A 23607-nucleotide genomic window follows, 5' to 3' on the forward strand; every position below is an offset into this window, starting at 1 on the left:
GTAATCTTTACAGAAGCAGATCACCAGGTCTTTTCTCCTGTGGAGCAGCTAGTGGGTTCCAACCTCTGAACCTCTGGTTAGCAGACAAGCACTTAACCACAATGCCACCAGGACTCCTTGGTAAATGACTAGCATGAGTCAAATGCTTATTGTACACAAGGTATCATGTTAAGAGCTTAATAGCATTACCTGGTGATGGTAATAACATATCAATCTAAGCTAGAGGCCATGTACTTTCTGATATGCAACATGGCATTTCTGAGCTGGAGGAATCTACAGAATGCAGATTTCGCCTGTTACTTTATAGAGGCACAGATGCCCTCTGTTACTTTACAGAGGCACAGAGGGGAAGCACATGGCCAAAGCCCCAGGTCAGTGGCCAGAGTAGGGCTAAAGCATAGATCCACTGACTCCCTGGTCATTGTGCTTTGCACTGCCCTCTCCTGGAGCTATCCTCAGCCCCTCAAGTCTAAGCTGATGACCCTCCATCCCCTCCCCATGTCTCCCCACAGCCTGGCAGAGCTGGAGAAGGAGGTGGGCAACCTCAAGAGGGGCCTCAGAGCAGTTGAGGTGGTGAGTACATCGTCTCTGTCTTCCAGGCTTGGGTTTGAGGGGAATGCTGTCAGAAGTAAAAGCTAGTCATGTTGCCTGTGTTTGCTGCTGCCAAGCACTGGGCCAGATGGTGACCCTATGGCAGCAGAGCCCCCGTCTGGTGCATAGCTGGGACCTAGAGCCCCTGGCTGGCATGACAGAAAAACTAGCACAGTGGGTACACAGAGCTTGTATCAGAGTCAGCACTCAAGAAAGGATGATTGGATTACCTGGGGCTTACATGAGATCCACAAATGGGGACATCTCTACCTGAGACTATATCCATGTCAGTGGCAGTGGGGAGGAATGAATCACAAATATGTTCCATGCTTCAGTTGGATTCTAGTGGATGGGAAAGGGGACACACACCTCTGAAAAGCTGGCTAGGGGGAGGTAGCACACAGTGTAGCAGTGGGGACTGCTGCCACCAGAAACTCCTTCTGTATGTCTCTTCTTCCCTTTCCTGGGCCAGAGGACCTAGGGGCTGCACTGCATTGCTGGAGACCGAGGCCTCTATTCCACACCATTTCTGCCCTGATGGCTTCTCAGCCAATACTGAGGCTAAGCTGGCCCAGAATTGGGATGTCTCCAACCCTTTGTCCCCAGTGCTGAGGAATACAGACCTTTCCCATTTTCACTGGGGGGGCAGGTTTAGGGGAGAATGGACTTAGAGAACGAGGTTAAGTATGAGAAAGAATCTTTTGCTGCCACTATGGCTGGGGGTAGTGACTTCTAGTTTGATTGTACTGTGAAGTCTTACAATCCAAAGTGTGGTCAACGGAACAGCAGCACCAGCTGGGAGCTTTAGAAGTATGTTTCAACCTTTATTTTCTACCAGAAGCACCTGGGGACCTTATGAAAATGCAGATTGTGATTCTGTCGAGAGTGGGGCCTGAGACTCTGTATTTCTAACAAGCTCCCAGGGGATGCCCATACTGCTGGTCCCAGGCCACACTTTGGGTAGTGAGGTCCTAGAGAAGAGGCAACGGTGGACAGAGGAAGGGTAGAAGCAGTGTGGACTGATTAGTCTCTCATGGTCTTTGCTGCCCTTAGAATGTGAAGACACAGGGTATGCCCTCTTCCAAAGGCCACTAAATGCCCTGTGAGTGGCAAGAAGGTGGGGGACCAGTGACCTGTGAGTTCCTCTTACCAGGCACCAGTCTAATGAGCCCCTCCTTGCTCCCTCTTCAGGAGCTGGAGTATCAGAAACGTCAGGTACGGGAACCCAACGACAAGTTTGTCCCAGTCATGAGTGATTTCATCACTGTCTCCAGCTTCAGCTTCTCGGAGCTGGAAGACCAGCTAAATGAGGCCAGGGACAAGGTAAGGGTGCCCCAAGCCTCCCTTACACCCTAACCCTGACCCTGAGTCCACTTCTACAGCCTCATTTCTGTATAGCTCCTTCACCCATTTCTATCATAGATGACCAGAAGGGGCAAAGCCAGAGTCATGGAACTTCCAGAAGAAAACCCATTTCCTTGCTCCTATAAGAAAATTTACTGCTTAAGAGATCATTTTTCATTTGTCAGGTGTCAGGCACCATATTAAGCATTTCATGTGATTTACCTACTGCCTGCCTCTGGGTTTATTTTCAGGTTATTATCCCAGTCGACAGATGTGTAAGCCGAGATTCACAGAGGTTAAGTAAATTGCCCAAGGTTGCCCACTATATTCTTCTTCCTGCTTCTCACATTGACACACACATGGATCACACTTCCATGAGATGTCTCTGCTGATAGTCCACTTGGAGTAGCGAGATCTTTCTTAGAGGATACTGAGTTGGTTGAACTAGAGATTGTTGTTATTATTAGTTGCCAATGAGTCAATTCCAACTCCTGGTGACTCCACATGTGCACAGCAGAACCACTCCATAGGGTTTTCAAGGCTGTGACCTTTCAGGAGCAGCTAGACCTGTCTTCTGAAGTACCTCTGGTTTCCAGCTGCCAAGCTTTCAGCTATTAGTAGAGGGTTTAACTATTTGCACCACCCAAGGACTCCTGGACTAGGGACAGTAGCTCTCAATAAAAGTCAGGACAGTACCTGACACATATAGTTTAGTCCTTTATATCTATTAAGGAGCTCTGGTGACGCAGTGCATAGGGCATTTGACTGCTAACCAGAAAGTTGGTGGTTCAAACCCACTAGCCACTCCATGAAAGGAAGATAGGACAATCTACTTCCGTAAAGATTTACCCCCTCAGAAACCCAGCAGGGGTGACTGAGTCATAATTGACTCAATGGCATGGGTTTTTTTTTTTTTTTTTTGGTGTTTCATAACTATTAATTTACTTACTGCCCACAAACAACACTATAAACTAGGTTTCATTTTAGCTCCACTTTACAGAGAAAACTGAGGCATGGGGTGGCTGGGTTAAATAGCACAGTAACTAGATGATCTCTGAGGTCCTCTTGAGTTTTAACTTGGCAGTTCTTGACCTTAGAAAGGGCTTCCCAGAATCCAAAGCTCCTAATCCATTACTCACAGGGAAACAGACCTAGAGAATCTGACACTACCCCAAAGAAGACAGTAGCTGTCAGGCAGACTGATTGGCAGCCCAGGTCCCCAGGCTGGCTCCTGCCCCTTACCTCCCAGGTGTCACCTCAAGCCTTTCCTTCAGCCTAGTCCCTTGCCCCTCATGATAAGGCGGCTGTCCCACTCCCTCCAGCCCTGCCCCTGATGCCAGTGTGCTCCAGCCTGGGACTTAGCTATGCTCTGGCTGGAATTCTGCTAACCATAAGTCTGAGCCACCTCCACACTTAGGGCAACTCCACCAACCCTTCCCTTCCCTCACCAGTTTGCCAAGGCTCTGATGCACTTCGGGGAGCAAGAAAGCAAGATGCAGCCAGATGAATTCTTTGGCATATTTGACACCTTCCTGCAGGCCTTCTCAGAGGCCAGGCAGGACTTGGAGGCCATGAGGAGGAGGAAAGAGGAGGAGGAGCGGCGGGCACGCATGGAGGCCATGGTGAGAGGGCTGAGCAGGGCTGGGGCTGGAGCTAGGGCTGAGGGGAAAAAGGCTGGTCTGAGGGGTTGTGTATGAGGGCAGGGTCTAAGGAGTACTGTAGGGGCTGATGTCAGCCCCAGGAGAGAGAAACCCCTTCCTGAGCTGAGGGAGAAGCCTGAGGCAAGCCGGAAAGAGGGAAGGGTGAAGTGAAAGGCCAAGAGCGTCCTAGGAGGAGGAAAACAGGGCCAGTTGATAAACACAAGCATCATGGTGCAGAGCTCAGAACGCAGCCTCTGGAGAGACAGCAGCCATTTTGGGAAGTGTTGGCCTCTGCTCCCACTCACCCAGGTTCTTCTCATTCTCCAATTCCACCCCTCTTCCCCTAGCTAAAGGAGCAGAGGGAGCGGGAGCGGTGGCAGCGGCAGCGGAAGGTCCTGGCAGGCAGTGCGCTGGAGGAGGGAGGCGAGTTCGATGACCTGGTGTCGGCCTTGCGCTCCGGGGAAGTTTTCGACAAGGACTTGAGCAAGCTCAAGCGCAGCCGCAAACGATCAGGGAGCCAGGCCCTGGAAGTCACCCGGGAGCGGGCAATAAACAGGCTAAATTATTGACCTGGGGACTGGCCACAGCAGGAGGCCGGGAGATAGGGACAGGGCCCAGAGGGGCTGAGAGGAGGTGGTGATGCTTAAACAATGTGGTGCTTGGTACGGAGCCCTGGGCTGGGTCCTGGGGTGGGGGGGTGTGCGTAGCTGGACCAGGAGTCGGACCACACTTGCCTTAAGGGGGCTCCTCTAGTATCCCCCCTTCTGTGTTACTCTTTCTGCATCCCAGCCCTCAGGTGTCATTCTCAGAGGATGGCGTGGACATCTCTGGCAGGCCCTAGGCCACTGGCCAGGTAACCACAGGCTAAGAGGGCCCTGCTCCCCACCCACCACCATGGGAACCTACATATTGGCACAGAATTGTTCCAGATCTAGACCTGAGGGGCCCATATACCTTGTCCAAATTTCACGTGCAGTGGGGAGTAACAGAGTGAGGATGGGTCCCTGACAGTCAGGGTGAGGGAATCCCAGCCCAATCCCTCAAGAAGCTTGGAATGTCAAGCTGAGCTCCAGAGCTGGGAGTGAACTTTCCCCTTGGGTGGAAAAGGAAAAATACATATTCTAGCCAGATCAGCTCTGATATAGTCCGGGGGGCGGGGGGAGGATGTTGGGGGGATGATGCACAGAGTAAAGCCATCAGGACACAGACTAACAGTGCCATTTTCTGCATCACAATTCCATTGGCCTCTCTTGCATGTCTCAATCTCCCTCCCTTCCCTAACCCTATTTCAAGTCTGTCTAGTAATCCAGAAAACTCACTTTTGGTTTTCACCAACTATGGATGAATCTGGTACGAGACGAAGTTCCAAGACAGACCCTGTTCATCACCCCATCTCATGCCTTGGGCATATGGGCCCTGGAATGACCTCTACCCACACCTTCCCCATACAACCTGACCATCTTCTTGACATGAGACAGTGACCTCACATGTTGTCTAGTTCTTGATAGCTTCTCACCAGAGGGCAACACTTGAATGCCATCTCCACCCAAGAGCACCCTGTTCTGCCACTAAATGTCACAAAGATCTTTTCTAACACTTGGTGAGGGCAAAAGCCACCTGGCCTCCCACTCTGTCCAGTCTGCAGACCATTTTGAACCCTGCTGAGTAGTCAGTTCCTGAGAGGGTCCCAAGGGCCAGAGCTGCCTATCTGCATTTACATGTCACTTCTAAGGCACTGAGGCAAGGGAAGCTGGGGAGATGGGAGAGGAAGGATGAAAGCCAACTCCTCCGGGGAGCACACTCTGAATTGTCAAAGGAGGAAGCAGATAGCGGGCTCCCGCTCCACATCTCTGATACCCAATTTGGTTCTTCAACCTGATCTCCATGGGGCCTGTTCTGGTTATCCTCTCCACTTCCACCTTTCATTTTGTTTTTGAGTTGACTTTGGGGGTGGCAAGAGCTGTATCTAGACAAATTTTCTCTTCTAAAAGGAGGGAAGGTCAACTCCACCAAGGCTCAATTAATTTCTACCCCAGAGGTGTCCTTTCATCTCATGTGTCTGAGACCAGCCCTGCCTGACCCATCAACCAGCTCCACACCCTTCGGCTGCCTGTCCTCCCCTTTGTTTCTCATTTTCCAACCCAATCCTCCAGCTCAGGCTATTGCCAGTGCACAGACTAGTGGGCTGGGCCCACTCTTCAGCTGCCTATCTTTTGCCTTTCCCCTACAGTGCATTCCTGGTGGTGGATCTATAGCAGTATTAGACAAAACACAGGTTTGGTGAACCCAGCATGTGTGTTGGTTTGAGTGGCATGTGTGTGTGTTCTGAGCAAGTGTAAGCCTGGCTGGGATAGGTGTGAGGAGACCATCTTGGAATCCAGGTGAGGGCAAGATGCAGACTTCTAGGAAGAACAGTGGCAGAGTTTTGTTATACTCATCTGTACACTAAGGAGCTCTCCGCACCCCTTCAGAAGCAGGGTGTTGGGAGGTCGTGGGTGGGTCCTCTACTGTCCTCTCCCAAGCTGGACAGCTGAGGGAATCCTCACCTACCAGGTCTAGGGAACAGTGGAGGGTTCCCCTTCTTTCTGACAAGCATTTCCAAACCCTGCATTCCACCCATGGAAGACTAGATACACACCAGCAAAGACAAAGGCTGTGGAAGCTGTTCGTGACACATTCAATCTGCAGAAAAGCAGTTTGTTTACAGAGGGCACATACATTGTTCTGGGGCCTAGGCTTCTCACCTCCAACGATTTCTCCCTATTTATTATTATTTTCTAGTTCTGGCCAAAGGCTCTGGTGCCAGAGGCCAATGTAGCTGGGTATCGAACAGTGCCTTGGATCATAGACCATTGTAGTTAACTCAACAAGAAGGGGCTGGTGCTTCATGGAGGTGGCTCACCTGGTCCTTGATATGCTAAATGTTGAAGCCTATTATATTTGATCTGTGGCCTTACTTTCCCTAGAGCCCTTCCTTCCCCCCCTGCCACCTTTGGGTAGATCTTATCCTCCATCTAATTTTGTGTCCAGTGTAAAATTCATAGTTAACCTAATGCAACCTGGTCCCTTCTCAGTACCACTCCCCTCTCCCCTGACATGGGTTGTAAAAGGTGTTTAGGGCACTGGGAGGAGAGAACTTTCCAAGTGGATGGGGAGGGGTCTGGGCCAGGCTTTTCCCATTCCATTTCCACCACATGGAGCACTGTGACCACCTCCCTCACCTCTACCAGTGAGGCCTTTGTGCCCACACTGCTCACCAGCTATCTCAGATGACAAACAAACGAGTCTAATGTATAAAATCTGCAGAGTCCTTTTTATCTGCACCTTTTTTTTTTTTTTTTTATAAAAGAATATATGGTGAATACTAAAAATTATTAAATCCATACCTTCCCTACCTAGCCTGCCTTGAAACTTGTTCCTTCTTCTAGAAGGGGTTATGAGGTGGGCTGGGAACAACTCTTAACCAGTTTTGTGAGAGCTGAGGGTTACACTTCCAGGAATCTTGCAATCCAGTTGATGTAGTATTAAATAAACAAAAATCCACTGCCACTGAGTTGACTCCAATTCACAGCAATCCGATAGGGTAGAGCAGAACTGCCCCATAGCGTTTCCAAGGCTGTAAATCTTTATGGAAACACACTGCCTCATCTTTCTCCTGCAGAGAAGCTGGTGTGTTTGAATTGCTGACCTTCTGGTTAGCAGCCTAATGCCTCAACCACAGTGCTACCAGAGCTTGTGATGCCATACTGGTAGTTTAAAATTGGCCAAGGTGGGCACAGTTCTATGTGGAAATTTGTGTCCTCTTCTCCAGAGAGCCAGTTGTTAAATGTTTACCAGCACCCCTTGGCACTGAAGATATACCCAAAGAAATCTACCTTTGGTAGAGAACTCAGAGGCCAGTCCAGTGTTTGGGGATGTCAAAACCAGGAGCTTCTAATTTCACTTCCCTTGGTCTCTAATAAACATCTCTAGATGGCACAGATGGTTGAGCGTTCATCTACTAACTTAAAAGTTGGTGGTATGAATCCACCCAGAAGCACCTCAGAAGAAAGGCCTGGTGATCTACTTCTAGAAAGTCACAGGAGTTTGGGACATGCCTATGTGAAGACAAATTTACCTTAGATGGTACATTTCTATGCCTCTCACTCCACACCTACATTCTCCCACAGAGGACAGGGAATATGCAGAGACTATACCTTTCCAAGGTCTCTCCCTTTTCTCTCCCCCAGGGGAACAGGTCTTGAGAGGGGCTGGGAAGTAGGCACAAAATCACAGCAGATTGCTGCCTTCTGCACAGACTCAGTCCATATCCGTGCATCTCCAAAACTGGCATTGTGGCTTTGTGTGTGCGCTGTGGAGCTGAAGGCAATTTTTAGTGCTCTTCCTTCCCTGATGTGTTCCACAATCAAGAGGTGTGGGTAGAATGGCAGTGAGCAGGGACCCTCATGTGTGTCCCCTTATTAGGAGGGGGACTGATGAGGGGGAGCTGGCAGGACAGTGCAACTGTTAAGCTGGAAGCCTGGATGTTTGATAGAATGGACTCAGGCAAGCGGAGGGAAAGGCTGGCTCCTTCAAAGGAGGAGGGTAGAAAGGTGGGAAGGCCCAACCGCTACAGAGAAGTCTGGATATATTCTTTATCTGAGCAGGTGCTTTTCCCTCCTCAAAGGAGGTTTCACTGCTTATTCCTTCCCCAGGGAAACAGAAGAGAAGACCCAAATGAGAAATGGAAGCTATGGACCAGACAGGTTGAAATGGATTGTATGAAATAGTCTACAACTAACACAATGTGATTTTCAGTTATCTAGAATTGCAAGTTGTAATCCCGTTCCAGGACCTTAGAGTCCTGGGAGGTTGAAGGAGTTGGTTGGTTTCCTCTCTGTATAAAGGAAACACCTTCCAGGTCATGGACTTTAGATCATCTAGCAGTAAAGGTATGCAGGCTGACTTGGGGTTCCTACTGGTGATGGTAAACAGTGACAGGGTAAAGGAACTGGACATATTCCCCTCTGCCCAAATTGCATCCCACCTGTAGGCCAGGCTGGGCCATGGATGGGAGGGAGCAGGACCTCTAAGTTCGGTGGAAGTCCCCCCGCTGGCCCCCAGTCTTGCTAATGAGCTTAATCTCCTCCAGCACGATGTCTCTGCTCACAGCCTTGCACATGTCGTACACAGTGAGGGCAGCCACTGCAGCCGAGGTCAGGGCCTCCATCTCCACCCCTGTGGGGCCTCGAGCCCGGCAAGATCCCTGGATCACCACAGCATGGCGTGTGTTGTCCAGCTCCAGCTGCACCTGGACATGGCTCAGGGCCACATGGTGGCACAAAGGAATCAGCTGGCTGGTCAGCTTGGCCGCCTGGACTCCAGCCAGCTGGGCTACCATGAGGGCATCTCCCTTCTTTAGCTGGTTCTGCTGGATAAGCTGGAAGGCCACGGGTCCTAGAAGGACCACAGCTGAGGCCACAGCCATTCGTTCTGTGTCTGGCTTCCTGCCCACATCTACCATAGATGCCCGTCCTTGTGTGTCCACGTGGGTTAGTTGATCCGAGGGTAGCACGGGTTCTGAGGGGGTAGTGGGAGCCCAGGACCTTGGGCTAAGGCACTTTGGGTTGGTGGCTGAGTCTAGGGAGGAACTGTAGTGTCTTTGAGCCAAGCCGGATCCCAGCCACTGCTGGGCTAGGAGAGGGGTTTTAAGGACTCCACATCCTTTCCATAAAGTTGCCACCTGGTTAGAGAAACTCACTCTAGGTCTCAGATTCTGAACACAGAGAGCGTCCCAGAAAGAAATTCTTGGAATGGCTGGTGGGGAATCTTGGTGCATCAAAGGTAACTCTGGAAAGCAAGAGGGAAAGGGAAGGCTAAGCCCAAAAGATAATGCTTTTTCCTACCTCTTCTCCCCAACCTCTTCCCTATCCTACCTGGCGTTCATTCTTCCACACTGGGGAAAGAGGAAGGAAGGACAAAAATTATGGGGAGAAGAACTAAAATAGAATATATGCAGATGTAGCCTCCCTGCAATACAAGCCTACAAGTCCTGGTCACCATGTGATACACAGGACAACGGCCCCACCAGCCTCTGACTGTCATGCAGTGCTGGTGGTGTGGGGTACTCCTAGGCTACCTGCCTCACAAAAACTCCCATTTCCAAACACATAAGGTCTGGAGGCTGAAGCCTGGATCAGATACCCCTCAATGTTATTCCATTTTCTTAAAACTACAGCTGAGTCTCAACCTCAATTACCAGTCACAGTTATTTTCATCTTCACATTCTCTGTAAATGGTTAACACTGATCATTTAGTTTATAGACAGAACACTAAGAGGAATATTTAATCTACTGAAATAATATCTTGAAGTTCTCTCAAGCACATCAGAAGTGCACATCCACATACAAACCGACAGGGCTGATTCATGTATCTGATTCCGAGGGCCTCCTAGAAGCCAGCCCCCTCAGGAACCTTGTTACTCTCAGGGTGTTCCATGGACCAGCAGCACCAACACTACCTGAGAACCTGCTAGAGGTACAGACTCCCACCCTAGACCTTCTGAATCAGAATCTCACCAAGATCCCCGAGTAATTCACATGCACAGTAGAGGTGGAGAAGCCCTGTGCTAGGCAACTCTTGACTTTTATAGAAACCAGACCAGTCTATGTTAGTCTATATTCTTGAGAGTAATAAAACTGCTTTTGAAGCAAATAGGTCTCCCAAATTCTAGCTATTTCATCATCTGGGCCTCCAACCTTTCAATGTTTAAAGCACAATCTCCCTTCTAAGGGGCCATTAAAGCATCCCATCCCTGCCATGCAACGTGTATTAGCACAGGTGAAGGTCCAGCAGGAGGACGATCATGCGAGAAGTAGAAGGAGAAGAGAGATGATAAAGTTTCCTTCTCTGGGTGGCTGGTGTGCAAAGGTCCTTGGGCTGTCTCTGGCTCACTGCAGCCTGCTTTCCTCTAGTTTTTCTCACTGCTTTCTCTTGCCTTGTGGTAGAATTTAGGGGGCCCAGGTCTGAGTGTGGTCAAGGGGAGAAAGGCTTTGCTCATCTCTAGTCTGGACATTATATCAGGGGAATAACAGAATCCCTAAAGCTCACCATGGAATATTCCCCAAAATAGGAGACCATATACGCCTTTATGGGAAAAAAAAAAAAAAAAAGATGTGTGCATTTTTTTTTTTTTTCCTTGAAGCATCCTATGCACATGAGATACTCTGCTTTAACTCCTGAGAATTAAGGAATTGGGAAGTTAAGTTCTGGCCATCTCCTTGTTGAAAAGATGACTAACATTATTAACTTGCTGCCTCAAGCTCTGTGTAGCATGGCCACCATGTGATACACAGGACAATGGCCCCACAATAATCCATCAATCAATCGTTAGTGGCTAATGGTCCAGATACCCCCTTATTGACTGGACCTTACTACAGGGAGGAAGTGAAGGCTGTAATTGTACCCAGGCTAGGGGAGTCTAAAGCTGAAGAAAAGGTCTCTATTTTAACCAGGAGCTCAATTTTCTGGGCACAACTAACCATGTTGTTGTTATATGCCATCAAGTCGGCCTCAACTCATAGCAACCTTGGGTTTCCAAGGAGGTATCACTGTGGAAGTAGACTGCCCAACCTTCCTTCCAAGGAGTGACTGATGGGTTTGAACCTCCAGCCTTCTGGTAGCAGTCAAGTGTCTTAGGTACTATACTACCAGAGTGATCTTGAAATCTGAAGCCCTGACCCCCATTCCTGGTGAGATAGAATGATCGTTTCTGTGACATGTGGAGTGAGGAGGAGCCATGAACAGGGAGAGAAGAAACAGCAAAAGTTTGAAGGAGTAAGAGAAGATGAAGGAGGAACAGAAGAAAAATGACAACATCTGAATGAAATGCAGGAGCTGGGGGTGCCTCCTGGCAGGGTCCCAATCCCGCAGGATCCCCAATGACAAGGGTGAGTGGTTACGTACTGATGGGTCACCCACCGATGAGGATCATGGGCCGGTTCTTCATCTGGGAAATATTGAACATGCCTGGGGTAAGGGAAAGATGGGGAGGGAGAGAAAGAGGGTGGAAGGATAGTTAACTGAAGGGAACAAATGAACAAGTGGTATGACAAACACCTGTGCACATGCAAACACAGCCCCAACGTGTACACTGCAAGTTCATCCACGAAAGAGTCCAGAGAACAGTCTGTGGACATCCAGGACCCAGCCCACCCTAGGCAGAAGCCAAGACGTAGGATGAGAGATAGGCAAGAGCACCCCTCCTCACTTTGCCCAATAAAACAGCCCAAGAAAACTCCAGCTCCCCTCTCCTGTGCAGTCTATGCTATGCCAACTTCTCCAAGGAAGGTGAACTGTCACTTCCCCTCAAGTCTAGAGGCCCAACAGGACAATTCTGAGTTCCCACCAGCTTCCTCCTTCACTTTCTCTCACCCTACAGCTATGGCCCTCCCTTCTGCTAACAATGGCCCTCTCCCCATTCAGCCATTCAGCCTAGCCTTCCCCACTGCCATTGTGTACCTGCATGCTGCCGCTTCTTCCTGCCCACGGCAGCCCCGATGATTCTCAGCAGCTCCTCCTCAGAGGCTCCCATCCGCAGGTGATCCCGTAGAGATACCTCTGAGTTCCCGAAAAGGCAGACCTGCAGGGGTATGGGGATGAGGACAACAACCCTGAGCCTTGGCCACCCAGCCTCTGAGCAGCTAATCTCCACCTATAGAGCCCCTTAGACCTCCCCAAGCAAGTTCATACTCAAGACAAGATTCCCTGGCAATGGGGGGACAGAAGGTGGTAGATGGAAGAATCAGAGGGAATGGAAGAGAAGGAAGCAAAGCCAGGCATCCCAAGACCTGTATTTGACTTGTTTCATTCAGCTTGTAGAGTGCACTAAGTAAACAGTTGTCAAAGACAGCTTACAAAAATCTAGACTTGCACCTTCTCCACAGGCATTTGATAGGATGGCCCCTTTGTTATGAGAATGGACCTCAAATAATTGGAGCTGAGTCCTGGCAATCCCCTCCACACATGCCAGACACATTCCATTTCACCTCTGTCCCCTCCTGGCCCCTCACTCATGTATATTACCTGACTTCCCTGGCAGTTATTTGAGTTTGGGGTACCATGACTGGTAGCTTATCCACAGAGGGCTAATGCAGATGGCATCTTGAGGTCATTCACACTTGACCAAAAGCTCTTTCTGTGAGAGATCTGACTGGATGCTATGGGAATGGATGAGCCAGTCCCAGAAATCTAGGTACCAATCATAGTTCCATAAAATCTTATAAAGCACCTATTGTGTGCCAGTTCGGCATAAGGCGTTGTGGATACAGAGACAGAAGAATGTTTGAGAGGCCCTTGAGGGCACAGCCTACTTGGGAAGGTAAGTTACTTGGGAAGATATCTTAGACAGAAGGTCTAACTAGCACACTGTAACAGCTATTCTCCACTTCTCACTCCCCCCACCTGACTCCAGGTTCCATTCTCTGCTCATCTTTGCAACCAGGAGGCTACCCAATGTGGATTATATTTTGTGGGCCCCCTTCCAGCTGGCTTCTGCCTGGTTTTTGGCCAATGGGAGATCAGAGGATGAGAAGAAAGGAAGGTTGGGTTATTTCTTCCCTCCTTCCTCCATGACTGGTATCTCTGGCTCCACAACTCTAGCTCCATCTAAGTGGCCTCTCCTCCAAGGCGCCAGATCTCACTGGGCTCCAGTGACATGATTTCCTCCCCTTGCCCCTTCTGGCAAAAAAAAAAAAAAAAGTAACAGCTTTTTGCTATTGCTTGTCCCTAGTAGCGTAGTGCCTAAGGCACTTGACTGCTAACCAGAAGCCTGGCGTTTCAAACCCACCAGCAACTCCTTGGAAGGACGATGGGGCAATCTACTTCCGTAGTGATACTGCCTCAGAAACCCAAGGAGGGGTCGCTATGAGTCGGGTCCGACTCGACAGCACATAACAACAACAACAACAACAAGTGTCTCAACATTCCTTATTGATTACCTTAACCCTGCACTATAAATAACCTCTTCATTATATTCTCTTCTGAATCCCACCCTCCATTCCTGCTGGGACCCTGATTGGTATAGATATTACCTATGTTGTTGTTGTTATGTGCCGTCGAGTCAGACCCGACTTATAGCAACCCCTCCTTGGATTTCCGAGGCAGTATGACTATGGAAGTAGATTGCCCAACCTTCCTTTCGAGGATAGTCTGAGTCAATTTTACATCTCCAGCCCAGGAAAAAAGTCCCTTCTTTTCAACAACCTGCTGGATGGTTCCATCTGAGTGTCCAGCTTGATACATTTAAACTCAAACCACCATCACTTCCCAATCTTAACCAGGCCAAGGCCAACCAGCCTCCTCCTCTTCTCCTTCCACGAACATTACCATAGAGTCATCACATCTTCACTCCACACTCTTTCATATTTGCAACATTGCTAAATGCCCATCTGTTGTCCTACCTCCAAATGCAACCTATAGGTTATTCTTCCTAAAACATGGGTGGTAGCTCATGACTATCCCTTGCTCAGAAACCTTCCCAGTGCCCTGCTACTATCAACAGAATACAGTCTTTATCTTTTATCTGAACATTCAACATCCTCTACAACATGACCTCATGACATATGGCATTAGTCTCCCCTTGTCAAATTACCCTGAACCCCAATTATATATCCTCCCTCCCCTCACATCTACCCTACTCATTTTTCAAGGCTCACCAAGGTCTACAAAGCTCTCCCTCAAGGTCCACAGACTTTACAGCCTTTCTGACCTCTCATTTGACAAGGCTTTATATGCTGCCATACCTTATCGCTGTTTGGTTTATTCTTTAGGAGTCTTTATACTCCTCATGGGCATGTCTATGTCTTCTGTCTCCCTGAAGTCCCTCCCAGGGCTGAGCACACAGCACATCTTATTAGCTCTGAGGTAAACGAAGAATGGAGACTGGTTTCAGAGCTGAGCCCCTGGCCTGGTGGAAGAGGCCAGCTGGGCAAAGTTTTCCCCAGATGTATCACCCCTCACCCCTTCCCTCTGATAGCTACAATTATTTGGAAGCTACTTTAGGGACCCCAGTAAGGAAGAAGTCTGGGTGATAGTTCCATAGGGGCCATGAGTTCACCCTCACCTGCTACTCCCATAGTCCTCCCAAATCTGATACTATCCCACCAACTACCCACTGGGCCCTGCTAGGAACTCCTCCAAACAGGAAGACAGGTGGGAAGAGATATTCAGAACAGAGGTAGCAAGGGGGCCTTCTGGAGAAGGGGGCACTGTGGGGACAAGAGGACACATACCTTGAGGTTCCCATCAGCCGTGATTCGCAGCCTGTTGCAGGACCCACAGAAATGCTCAGACATGGATGTGATGAAGCTGATCTGGCCTTGGAAGCCAGGGATCTTAAAAGCCTGAGGGGAAAGGAGGGGCAGAAGGGCAGTGGAGGAATGGAGATGAGCTACTGAGCCCAAGCCCTTACCTCCTGTCACTGGAACCCTTACTCCATACCCTTTACCCAGAGAAGCCCACTGATAGGTAGTGCTCACACTCTGAAGGCAACAGAAAACTCCAGGGTACAATGATGCATGAGCTTTCTGAAACAGGCAGTGACACTTTCCTGTGCCTGGCCTGCCTTCAAGGAAAGCCTGTAAGGATGATGACACTTGTGGGTAGCATGTCCAGAGGAGGCCTCGTGGAAGCCCAGGATGAAGCACACCCCTCCACCACTTACTGGAGAATGTCCTATTGTAAGCTATTTAACCCCACCAAGTCTGCTTCTTTAACCATCAAACAGGAAAGTTGTCGGGATGGTACTATAATGCCTCCTGCTTAAACTGTACTGTCCCACACTACTGCATTCTGACCTCATTTCAGCCCTCCCCTAGGACTGACACTCACCCTTCCTCCCTGCTTAGCCCTCCTCTTCCTGTTTCCCAACCTTGGCTGTGCTAGACTCCTCCTCTGGTAGTTTCTCCAGTTCTGGCCACCGCTGCTGCACTGTGTCTAGCATTTCCTTGTAGCTGACCATCTTCTTGAAGTTCCACTTGTTGCCTGTATTTGAGTTGAGGGAGGCAGGAGGACTGACTGAACTGCAGAGTGGAAGGGCCCTCAAATTCTTCAAGTCCATACTCCATATAGCAGAGGAATCAGCTCTCTATCTTCTCCCATGGGAAGTCAGGAGGCCCCTGACTACAATGGGTACATCAAACCATGCCCACAGTGACTCTGAGGGACTGTAATGCTCCATCATAGCCCTAGACCTGGGGTCTGCCTAGTCCCCTCCCACCATCCCTGGAGCAATCCCCATAGACAGAGCAAAGCCTTCAGGTCAGCAGCACCCATACTTAGCCTTTCCCATCACCCTCAGCATGCATGCAGTGATGCCAAGTGGCAGTCACCCTGCCATATCCTTGGTATGGCCCTAGCCAAGCTCTGCCAACAGGCCTAGCTTCCCCACCCCAAGTCACTGACCATCAAAGGGCATGTATTCTATGAAGCGTACATCCAGAGGGAGCCCCTCAGTCAAGGCCACAAAGTCCAGGAGCTCATCCTCGTTTAGGCCTCGCATCACCACACAGTTCACCTGGTCGGGGGACAATGGGCCCATGAGGACTTCCATTCTTCTACACGAATCATTTTTTGGGGGTCTGGCACGTGCCTAGGCCCTCCACTGGGGGACCCATTCCTTGTCTCTCTTTAATTCTTCTTTTACTTGGGGAACTCCATGGGGTCACTAATTTTTCTCCCCTTTCTTGTTGGGGGCCAGTACTGGATGCGACTGTTAAGAAGTGGTGGTACTGGGGTATACTTCCACTGCTCGGCCAGGGTGGGAGCTGTCAATGATGCCAGGAGCTGGGGGTGGAAAGCCAAACTGGGGGAGGGCAGGAAGTCAGAGTGAGCAGCAACAGCAGGTGCTCACCTTCACAGGGTTGTAGCCCAGCTCGATGGCCTTGTGAATGCCCTCCATGACCTTGTGGAATCCTGCAGTGAAGAAGAGAGAAAAAAGATCCAGGAAGCTCCTCCCACGGCCCTCTTTCTGTCCCCTAACAAGGAAGGGCCCAAAGCTATGAGAAGTCTGAGAGACCATTTATCTGGGAAATCGGCAAATGTTTTCTGATAGTTGTTTTAGATTTTGCAGGCCAAGAGGAAAAATATTATGTAGGCATATGTCATAAAATTCTTATTGACAAAATTCAAAATATAATAATTAAGTACAATTTTTCATAATACAGGTCTATAAGAGAAAATAGAATTTTTTGAGGGAGGAGGTGGTAGATAAATTTTACTTAATTGAAGTTCAGAATCAAAGTCCTATCACCAAATTAGGACTCCTGGTGGCACAGTGGTTAAAGCATTCAGATGCTAATCAAAAGGGCTGCAGTTCAAACCACCAGCCACTCTGTGGGAGACAAATGAGACAGTCTGCTTCTATAAAGATGTATAGCCTTAGAAACTTATGGGGCAGTTCTACTTTGTCCTAAAGGGTCACTCTGAGTCAGATGGGCGGGTTGATCATCAAATTGACTGCAAATGGTCATTTGTAAAATCCATTCTTGACTCCCGGGCTATATGAAAACAGCAGCTGGTCAACCTAGATCATTAGGATTTGATCCCAAGAATCCCACAAGGATGCTTCTACAGAGACAAGGGACATTTAGCAGGAAAGAAGGGTAAAGAATAAATGCCTAGGCTTATGTGCAGCCCAGAAACCAAGAGGGAGAGACCAGGCGCCTAGCCTGGCACCAGCCACATGCTCCCCCATCTACACGGGCCCTGGGATAGACACCCTTTACCATTGGCCATATCTGATCACCTCTCCTGCGGACGATGAATTCAAACTTGGCTGGCACTAGGGTGTCCAAGCTGATGTTGATGGCATTGAGACCAGCCTTCTGAAGCTTGGGCAGCAGCCGGGCGAGGTTGATACCATTGGTGGTGACACCAATGGTCCTCAGCCCTTCCAGCTGGTGGAGCTGGGCTGTAGGGAGAACAGGGTAGAGTGTCAGATGGCTTGTTCTTAGTGAAGCTGGGAGGAGGGCTGGAAGGTGAAATTCTAGTCTAAACAGGATGAATGGTCAAGAGGCTCTCTGCAGACTTCTATTAACCCGGCTCATCTTAATAAGAAACATAAGACAATGACAAAAATAACCAAAACATTAAACTCTGAGCATCCTCTCTGTGTTAGATGCTCAGCTGAGGGCTTTGCATACGTTAGCTCACTGAAGCTGCACAAAAATGATTATCCATTCAACAGATAAAGAAAGGGTGGTTCAGAGGGATTAAGAAAATTGCTCAAAGTTACACAGCTGACAACAGTCCCTGGGTAGTACAAATGGTTAAGGCACTTGGCTGCTAACGAAAGGCTGGAGGTTCAAATCCACTTAGCGGTGCCTTGGAAGAAAGCCCTAGTGATCCACTTCTGAAAAATCAGCCATTGAAAAGCCTGTGGAGCACAGTTTTACTATGACATACATGGGGTCACCAAGAGTTGGAATTGACTCCATGGTAACTAGTGGTTAAGTTAAAAGAACAACAGCTGGGATTCAAATCCATGTGTATTTGGTTCCAGGACTTTGCCCTTAACAACAAAGGTCCTGATGCCTTGTGTGATAGAAACAAGTGTTTAATTAAAGTGCTAAACTGACTACTACAAAACTGACTATTACATTCTACCAGAAATCACTAGAAATGACAGAAGGATTAAAAAAAAAGAAAAAACATCCATCATAGCAATGGATGACAAAGAATGCTGTCGAGGGCCCAGAAAGATGGACAATGACTGAAAAATAGCAGATGGAACAGATGGACAGAGGAACCACAAGGGCACACAGGAGAAGGTGGTACAAAGGTGGGGAGCTGAGGTTACTAACAGCTGGGGTTACTAACACACCCCAAGTATACCAGCACTGTCAAGTCAACTCCAACTCATGGCAACCCCATGTATGTCAGAGTTGAACTAGACTCCATAAGGTTTTAAATGGCTGACTTTTTAGAAGAAGATCACCAGGTCTTTCTTCTAAGGCACCTTTGGATGGACTGAAACCTCCAACCTTTTGGTTAGCAGCCAAACACACCACTTACACTGCCCAGGGATTTCTACACTAAGCTTGGCAGGCACTTATACAAGGAGCAGGAGGGTCTCTGAGGCATGTCAAGAAGGTTGCCTGGCTGAGGAACTATATTTGGGCAAGCTGGGCAAGTTGGCCTCCCTCACCTCCCTGTGAATAGAGGGAAGGCAGCAGAAGCATTTATCCCAAAACTAGAGCACCAGTGTAGACACTAACTAGCCAATCAGGGTATGTCCTGAGTAGCTGCTGCCATTCACAAAACACTGGAGCCCTGAAGTGCAGTAGGACCTCACATTTCTTTCTCTATGACTTTTGAGGCAACCAGAATAAGCAGAAATAGCAGTCACAGCCAGGCCAGCAGACACCCCAGCCACCAAGAATGAGGACACAGTCAGGAAACATCAAACATCTACGGAGTACACTGTGAAAGAAAGGTAGTAAATTTTACAAACAGAAGAACAAGAGAGGAAGAAGCCCTTGACCTAAAAAGTCTTTCATTTCTGAGAATTTGGTCCAGGTAAATAATCATGGATATGAACAATATTTATCTATAAGAATGCTTATCACAGAATAGTACATAATAAAGGGAACCAAAACCCATTGCCATTGAGTCAATTCCGACTCATAGTGACCCTTTAGGGCAGAACATAGGATTTCCAAGGCTGTAAATCTTTATGGAAGCAGACTGCTTCATCTTTCTCCTGAGGAGTGCTAGTGGGTTCAAACCATTGACCTTTTGGTTAGCAGCCCAATGCCTTAACCACAGCACCACCAGAGCTCCCATAATAAGGGTAGTGGGGAATAATCCAAACACCCAACAGTAGAAAACTGAGTAAATTATGTTTTCTCTGGATGATGCAATATTATGCAGACAAAAACAATTCTATAAAATAATATATTAGGATGCAGGGAAATGCATATGCTATATGAGATAGAGAGCAGGTCATAACATAGTCAAAAGTAGATGCAGAAACACACCAGGATGTTGAAAATGGCAACAAATGAGCAGCAGCAACACTCTTTTTGCTTATCTGAAATAAACAGGTATTACTTTTATAATAAGAAAATGAAAGCTTGAAAAGAAAAAAGAAAAGAGCTTCATTGTGGCTTTGCCGACATGGAAAATCAATAGTGGTTGTTGGCTCCCTCTGCCAAATCAGTTCTGGAGAAACTACAGAGGGAAACATAGACTTGAGGAACTTATAAAAACAATCTTGAAAAACTCACACAAAGATGGATGGCTGTTTTTGAACTGGTGTGACAGTGGGGGTGGTAGTATGGTGCTGAAGGCAACTGGCAGAGAATGTGAGGAGGTAAAGGAAAGCAAGGCAGTGTAAGCTCTATTCTTTACCATACCCACTAAAGCCTCAGAATAATCACTGTTTGTCTCCTTACTGAAGAAATTGGTAGCAATGGCCCAGAGAAGTTGCATAGGAATCCACTGGCAGTAAACTCAGGGAAGCTGCCAAAGCTCTGCTGGAAGAGGAAATGAAGACGACATATATGGACTGACCAGCCTCAGGTCCCTCTTCTACCTACCTCTCCATTGCCCCAATATTGGTGGATTAAAATCAAGGCTGATTACAGCCTTCTAACTCTGCTTCTCTCTGAGAGTTTGAAGGTGAAGACTTGTCGGACTTCCAAGTCATACAACTCGAGAGGAAGCTACTCTCATCATAATCTAAGTGAGTAATAGCTCCTGGAGTTCTGCAATACACAACCTGTGAGGTTTTACATAGCAATGCTGGCTATTTGGTGGGCAGAGAACAAACATAACTGTGATGTTCTAGGGCCTGACACTTATCACCTCTCTTTTCCTTGAGCTCCTTGGGCCTAACAAAAACTAGCATCCGACCTTAGACCTTTTCCTGGTAAGCAATGCCAGACAGAATAGCTGATACCCCCAAGGAGTATAACTAACTTCTCCTGCACTAGAAACAAACAAATAAACAAAAGAACTCCTATAAATTATATACCAATGGAGGAAAAAAGATTATAACAGACAGACCCAGAATGCAAGATAACCATGATATAGGCAGGTTAAAAAAAAAAAAAAAAGATAATAACAATATGAAATAAAATTCTAAAAAACTGTAAAAAGGAAAAAAATGGCAAATGTTAGACAAAAACATCACTGTGAAATAAAGAATACATGAAATAAGATAAATAGAAAGATGGACACAGAAAGAGAAATTGGTGTGTAGGAAGATCAGATTCAGGAGCATACCCAGGAGGAAGAGAACACGGATAAAATATCAAAATATAATCTGAGAAACATGGTGGCTCCAAGTAGAAAGGGCAACACCTGGATAATAGAGGTTCTGGGGCAGTGGGGAGGGGGGAAGGGGGTACTGAAATGAAGAGGAGGAAATATTAAAAGAAATAATGGAGAAATTTTTCCTCAAATTTAAGACAAACGGCTTCTGGGCAATTTCACTGAAGGTCAACAGGACAGATGAGGGATATCATCACCTAGGGACATGTAAGCTTCCTCCACACTCTTTTGCTTTCTTCATTTTGCATGCCCTCTTCCCCTTCTGGTGCCTCTGGCAGACCCTATGCTAAGGAGGAGGGAGCTTTTATGTCGCTATCATTGCATCAGCCCCAGTAAATAGCAATCTCATGGCCACAGCTTTTTCTCTGATTAGCCTCAGAGTCCCTCAAATTCATGTACAAAAGAGCAAGAACCACATTGACGTAAGACTATTCTCAATAGCAGTATTGGCTATAAGGTGACAATGGGCTAACAGTCTTGACACACTGAAAGAAGGAACCTTGAAACTAAAGTTATATATATAAATATAAATATATATATATATATATATATTTATATATAAATAACATGTTACTCCCTGGAGAAGGATATGATGCTTGGTAAAGTGGAGGGTCAGCAAAATAGGGAAATGTCTGCAATGAGATGGCTTGACACAGTGGCTACAATGATGGGCTCAGGTATAGCAAGGATTGTGAGGCTGGGCAGGACCAGGCAGCATTTTGTTCTGTTGTATATAGGGTCACTATGAGTTGGAGCTGACTCGACGGCACCTACCAACAATGACACTGTACCAAAATGTTATAAAAATATTAAACATTAAAAAATTTCCTAACACTCCTTAGAGGACATTATGCGGAGTGAAATTAAGTCAATCACAGAAGGACAAATATTGTATTAGTCCGTTATAAAAAGTCAAGGAAAGGTTTATACATGGAAGAAAATTTTCCTTGTTGACTACCAGGGGTGGGAGGGGAGGGGAAGGAATACTGTTAGATTGGTAGAGACAAGTATTGATTTGGGTAAAGAGAAGGGCAATGTACCAAATGTGAGTGATCAACACTGTGGCATTAAGGAAGAGGAAAACATAGAGAGGTACATGGAAGGTACAGACAACAAAGATGAACACTTTTGTACATACAGTACTGCATTGTCAGTGAAGGCAAACATGTACATACGAGTGGATAGATGGGTGGACAGGCAGAAATATTAGGTATGACTATGCAGGGGGAAGGAGCTCTGGTGGCTTAGTGCCTAAGGTACTTGACTGCTAACCAGAAGGCTAGTGGTTCAAACCCACCAGCCACTCCTTGGAAGGAAGATTGGGCAATCTACTTCCATAGTGATATGGCCTCGGAAACCCAAGGAGGGGTCACTGAGTAGAGGCTGACTTGATGGCACATAACAACAAAAACATGCAGGGGGAATTGTGCCCAATACTATGTATAGGGTTGGCAGACAATGGTTCTACAAGTGTATCTGTATGTTCTGTAAGAAATCCCAGGTATATAGCAGAGCTGACAAGGGACAAGGTTGTAGTCACTTCTTGGGCACAGCCAGCTACCCAGAGGGAGCAAATAGTTGGACCTGTGGGGTTGAGACCATAATCCTAGGGGACATCAAGCTCAGCTGGCATAACATACTACACAAAACATTATTTCACATCCTACTTTGGCAAGTAGCGACTGGGATCTTGAAAGCTTACAAGCAGCCATCTAGATACAATGATGGGTCTCTCCTCGTCCAGAGCAAAGAAGAATAAAGAAAACCAAAGATTCATGGAAACAATTAGTCCAAGTGACTGGTATACCATGTGATCCTCAGCCTATATAACTATGAGACCAGAAGAACTAGATGGTACCTAGCTACCACTGTCAACTACTCAGAGGGAGATCTCTGTAGGAGATCCTGGCTATAGTGGGAGAACAATGTGGAGCAAAATTCAAAATCATTTGGGAAAACAAAAAAAAAGGGACCAGGTTTGCTGGTCTGATAGAGCCTGATGGAACCACTGAGACTATGGCCTGTAGCTCACTTTCAGGTCTGGAATTGAACCCAGTCCTGTGGCTTCCAGCTAAACAAAAAACATATGAGCTGAACATTTACCCTAGGTAGATACATTCCTTGGAGAGAATAATCATGGGAGAATAGAAGGGCTGTGTATGCACAGGGAGATAGCTCAGGGGGCAGGAGTGCATGGAGGGAAGGGCACAGGGAAGAAGTAACTATGGGGAGGAACAGGGAGAGAAGCTGTTACAGTGTGGTAAATTGTAGTCAGTGTCATGAGACAAAGTGTATGTGAGCTGCTGTATAGAAAATGAATTTGCTCTGTAAACTTTCACCCAAATCACAATAAAAAAAAAAAAACTTCAAAACACTACGCCCAGGCATCCCATATTTACTTAGATTTGCCATAAAAAAAGACTCACATTAAAACATTTTTTTGCAGAAATACTCAAATAAGAGAAACAAATTTAGGAGATGCTACAAGAGTTATAAGAATTCAGTGATCAAATACCTTGATAAGGGGCTCCAGTGGTACAATGAGTAAGGCACTTGGCTGCTAATCAGAAGGTCGGCAGTTCAAACCACCAGCTGCTCTGTGGAAGGAAGATGAGGCAATCTACTTCTACTTCCATAACGATCTGCAGCCTTGGAAACCCAATGGAGGTCTCTACGAGTCAGAATCAACTCAATGGTAGTGGGTTTTTTTTTTTTTTTT

General features: G+C 47.4%; 2 protein-coding genes across 2 annotated transcripts in view; one reads left to right on the top strand and one right to left on the bottom strand.

Annotated features, from left to right (window-relative positions):
- DAAM2 (dishevelled associated activator of morphogenesis 2) overlaps positions 1 to 4144 on the top strand; it is a 62134-nt gene extending 57990 nt beyond the window's left edge. The window contains exons 21-24 of the mRNA XM_007939427.2: positions 513 to 573; positions 1783 to 1914; positions 3387 to 3557; positions 3923 to 4144. Coding sequence (XP_007937618.1) covers positions 513 to 573; positions 1783 to 1914; positions 3387 to 3557; positions 3923 to 4144 — 586 coding nt within the window. The remainder of the gene's footprint in view (positions 1 to 512; positions 574 to 1782; positions 1915 to 3386; positions 3558 to 3922) is intronic.
- Positions 4145 to 8643: 4499 nt separating this feature from the next.
- Positions 8644 to 23607, bottom strand: part of MOCS1 (molybdenum cofactor synthesis 1) — a 37264-nt gene continuing 22300 nt past the window's right edge. The window contains exons 4-11 of the mRNA XM_007939429.2: positions 17359 to 17523; positions 16465 to 16526; positions 16017 to 16128; positions 15484 to 15596; positions 14846 to 14956; positions 12075 to 12195; positions 11535 to 11582; positions 8644 to 9404 (exon numbers count right to left, since the gene is read on the bottom strand). Coding sequence (XP_007937620.2) covers positions 8644 to 9404; positions 11535 to 11582; positions 12075 to 12195; positions 14846 to 14956; positions 15484 to 15596; positions 16017 to 16128; positions 16465 to 16526; positions 17359 to 17523 — 1493 coding nt within the window. The remainder of the gene's footprint in view (positions 9405 to 11534; positions 11583 to 12074; positions 12196 to 14845; positions 14957 to 15483; positions 15597 to 16016; positions 16129 to 16464; positions 16527 to 17358; positions 17524 to 23607) is intronic.

This window comes from Orycteropus afer, unplaced genomic scaffold (genome assembly GCF_000298275.1).
Source record: "Orycteropus afer afer isolate SDZICR_OR568_19922 unplaced genomic scaffold, OryAfe1.0 scaffold00059, whole genome shotgun sequence".
In the NCBI taxonomy this organism is placed as follows: Eukaryota; Metazoa; Chordata; class Mammalia; order Tubulidentata; family Orycteropodidae; genus Orycteropus; species Orycteropus afer.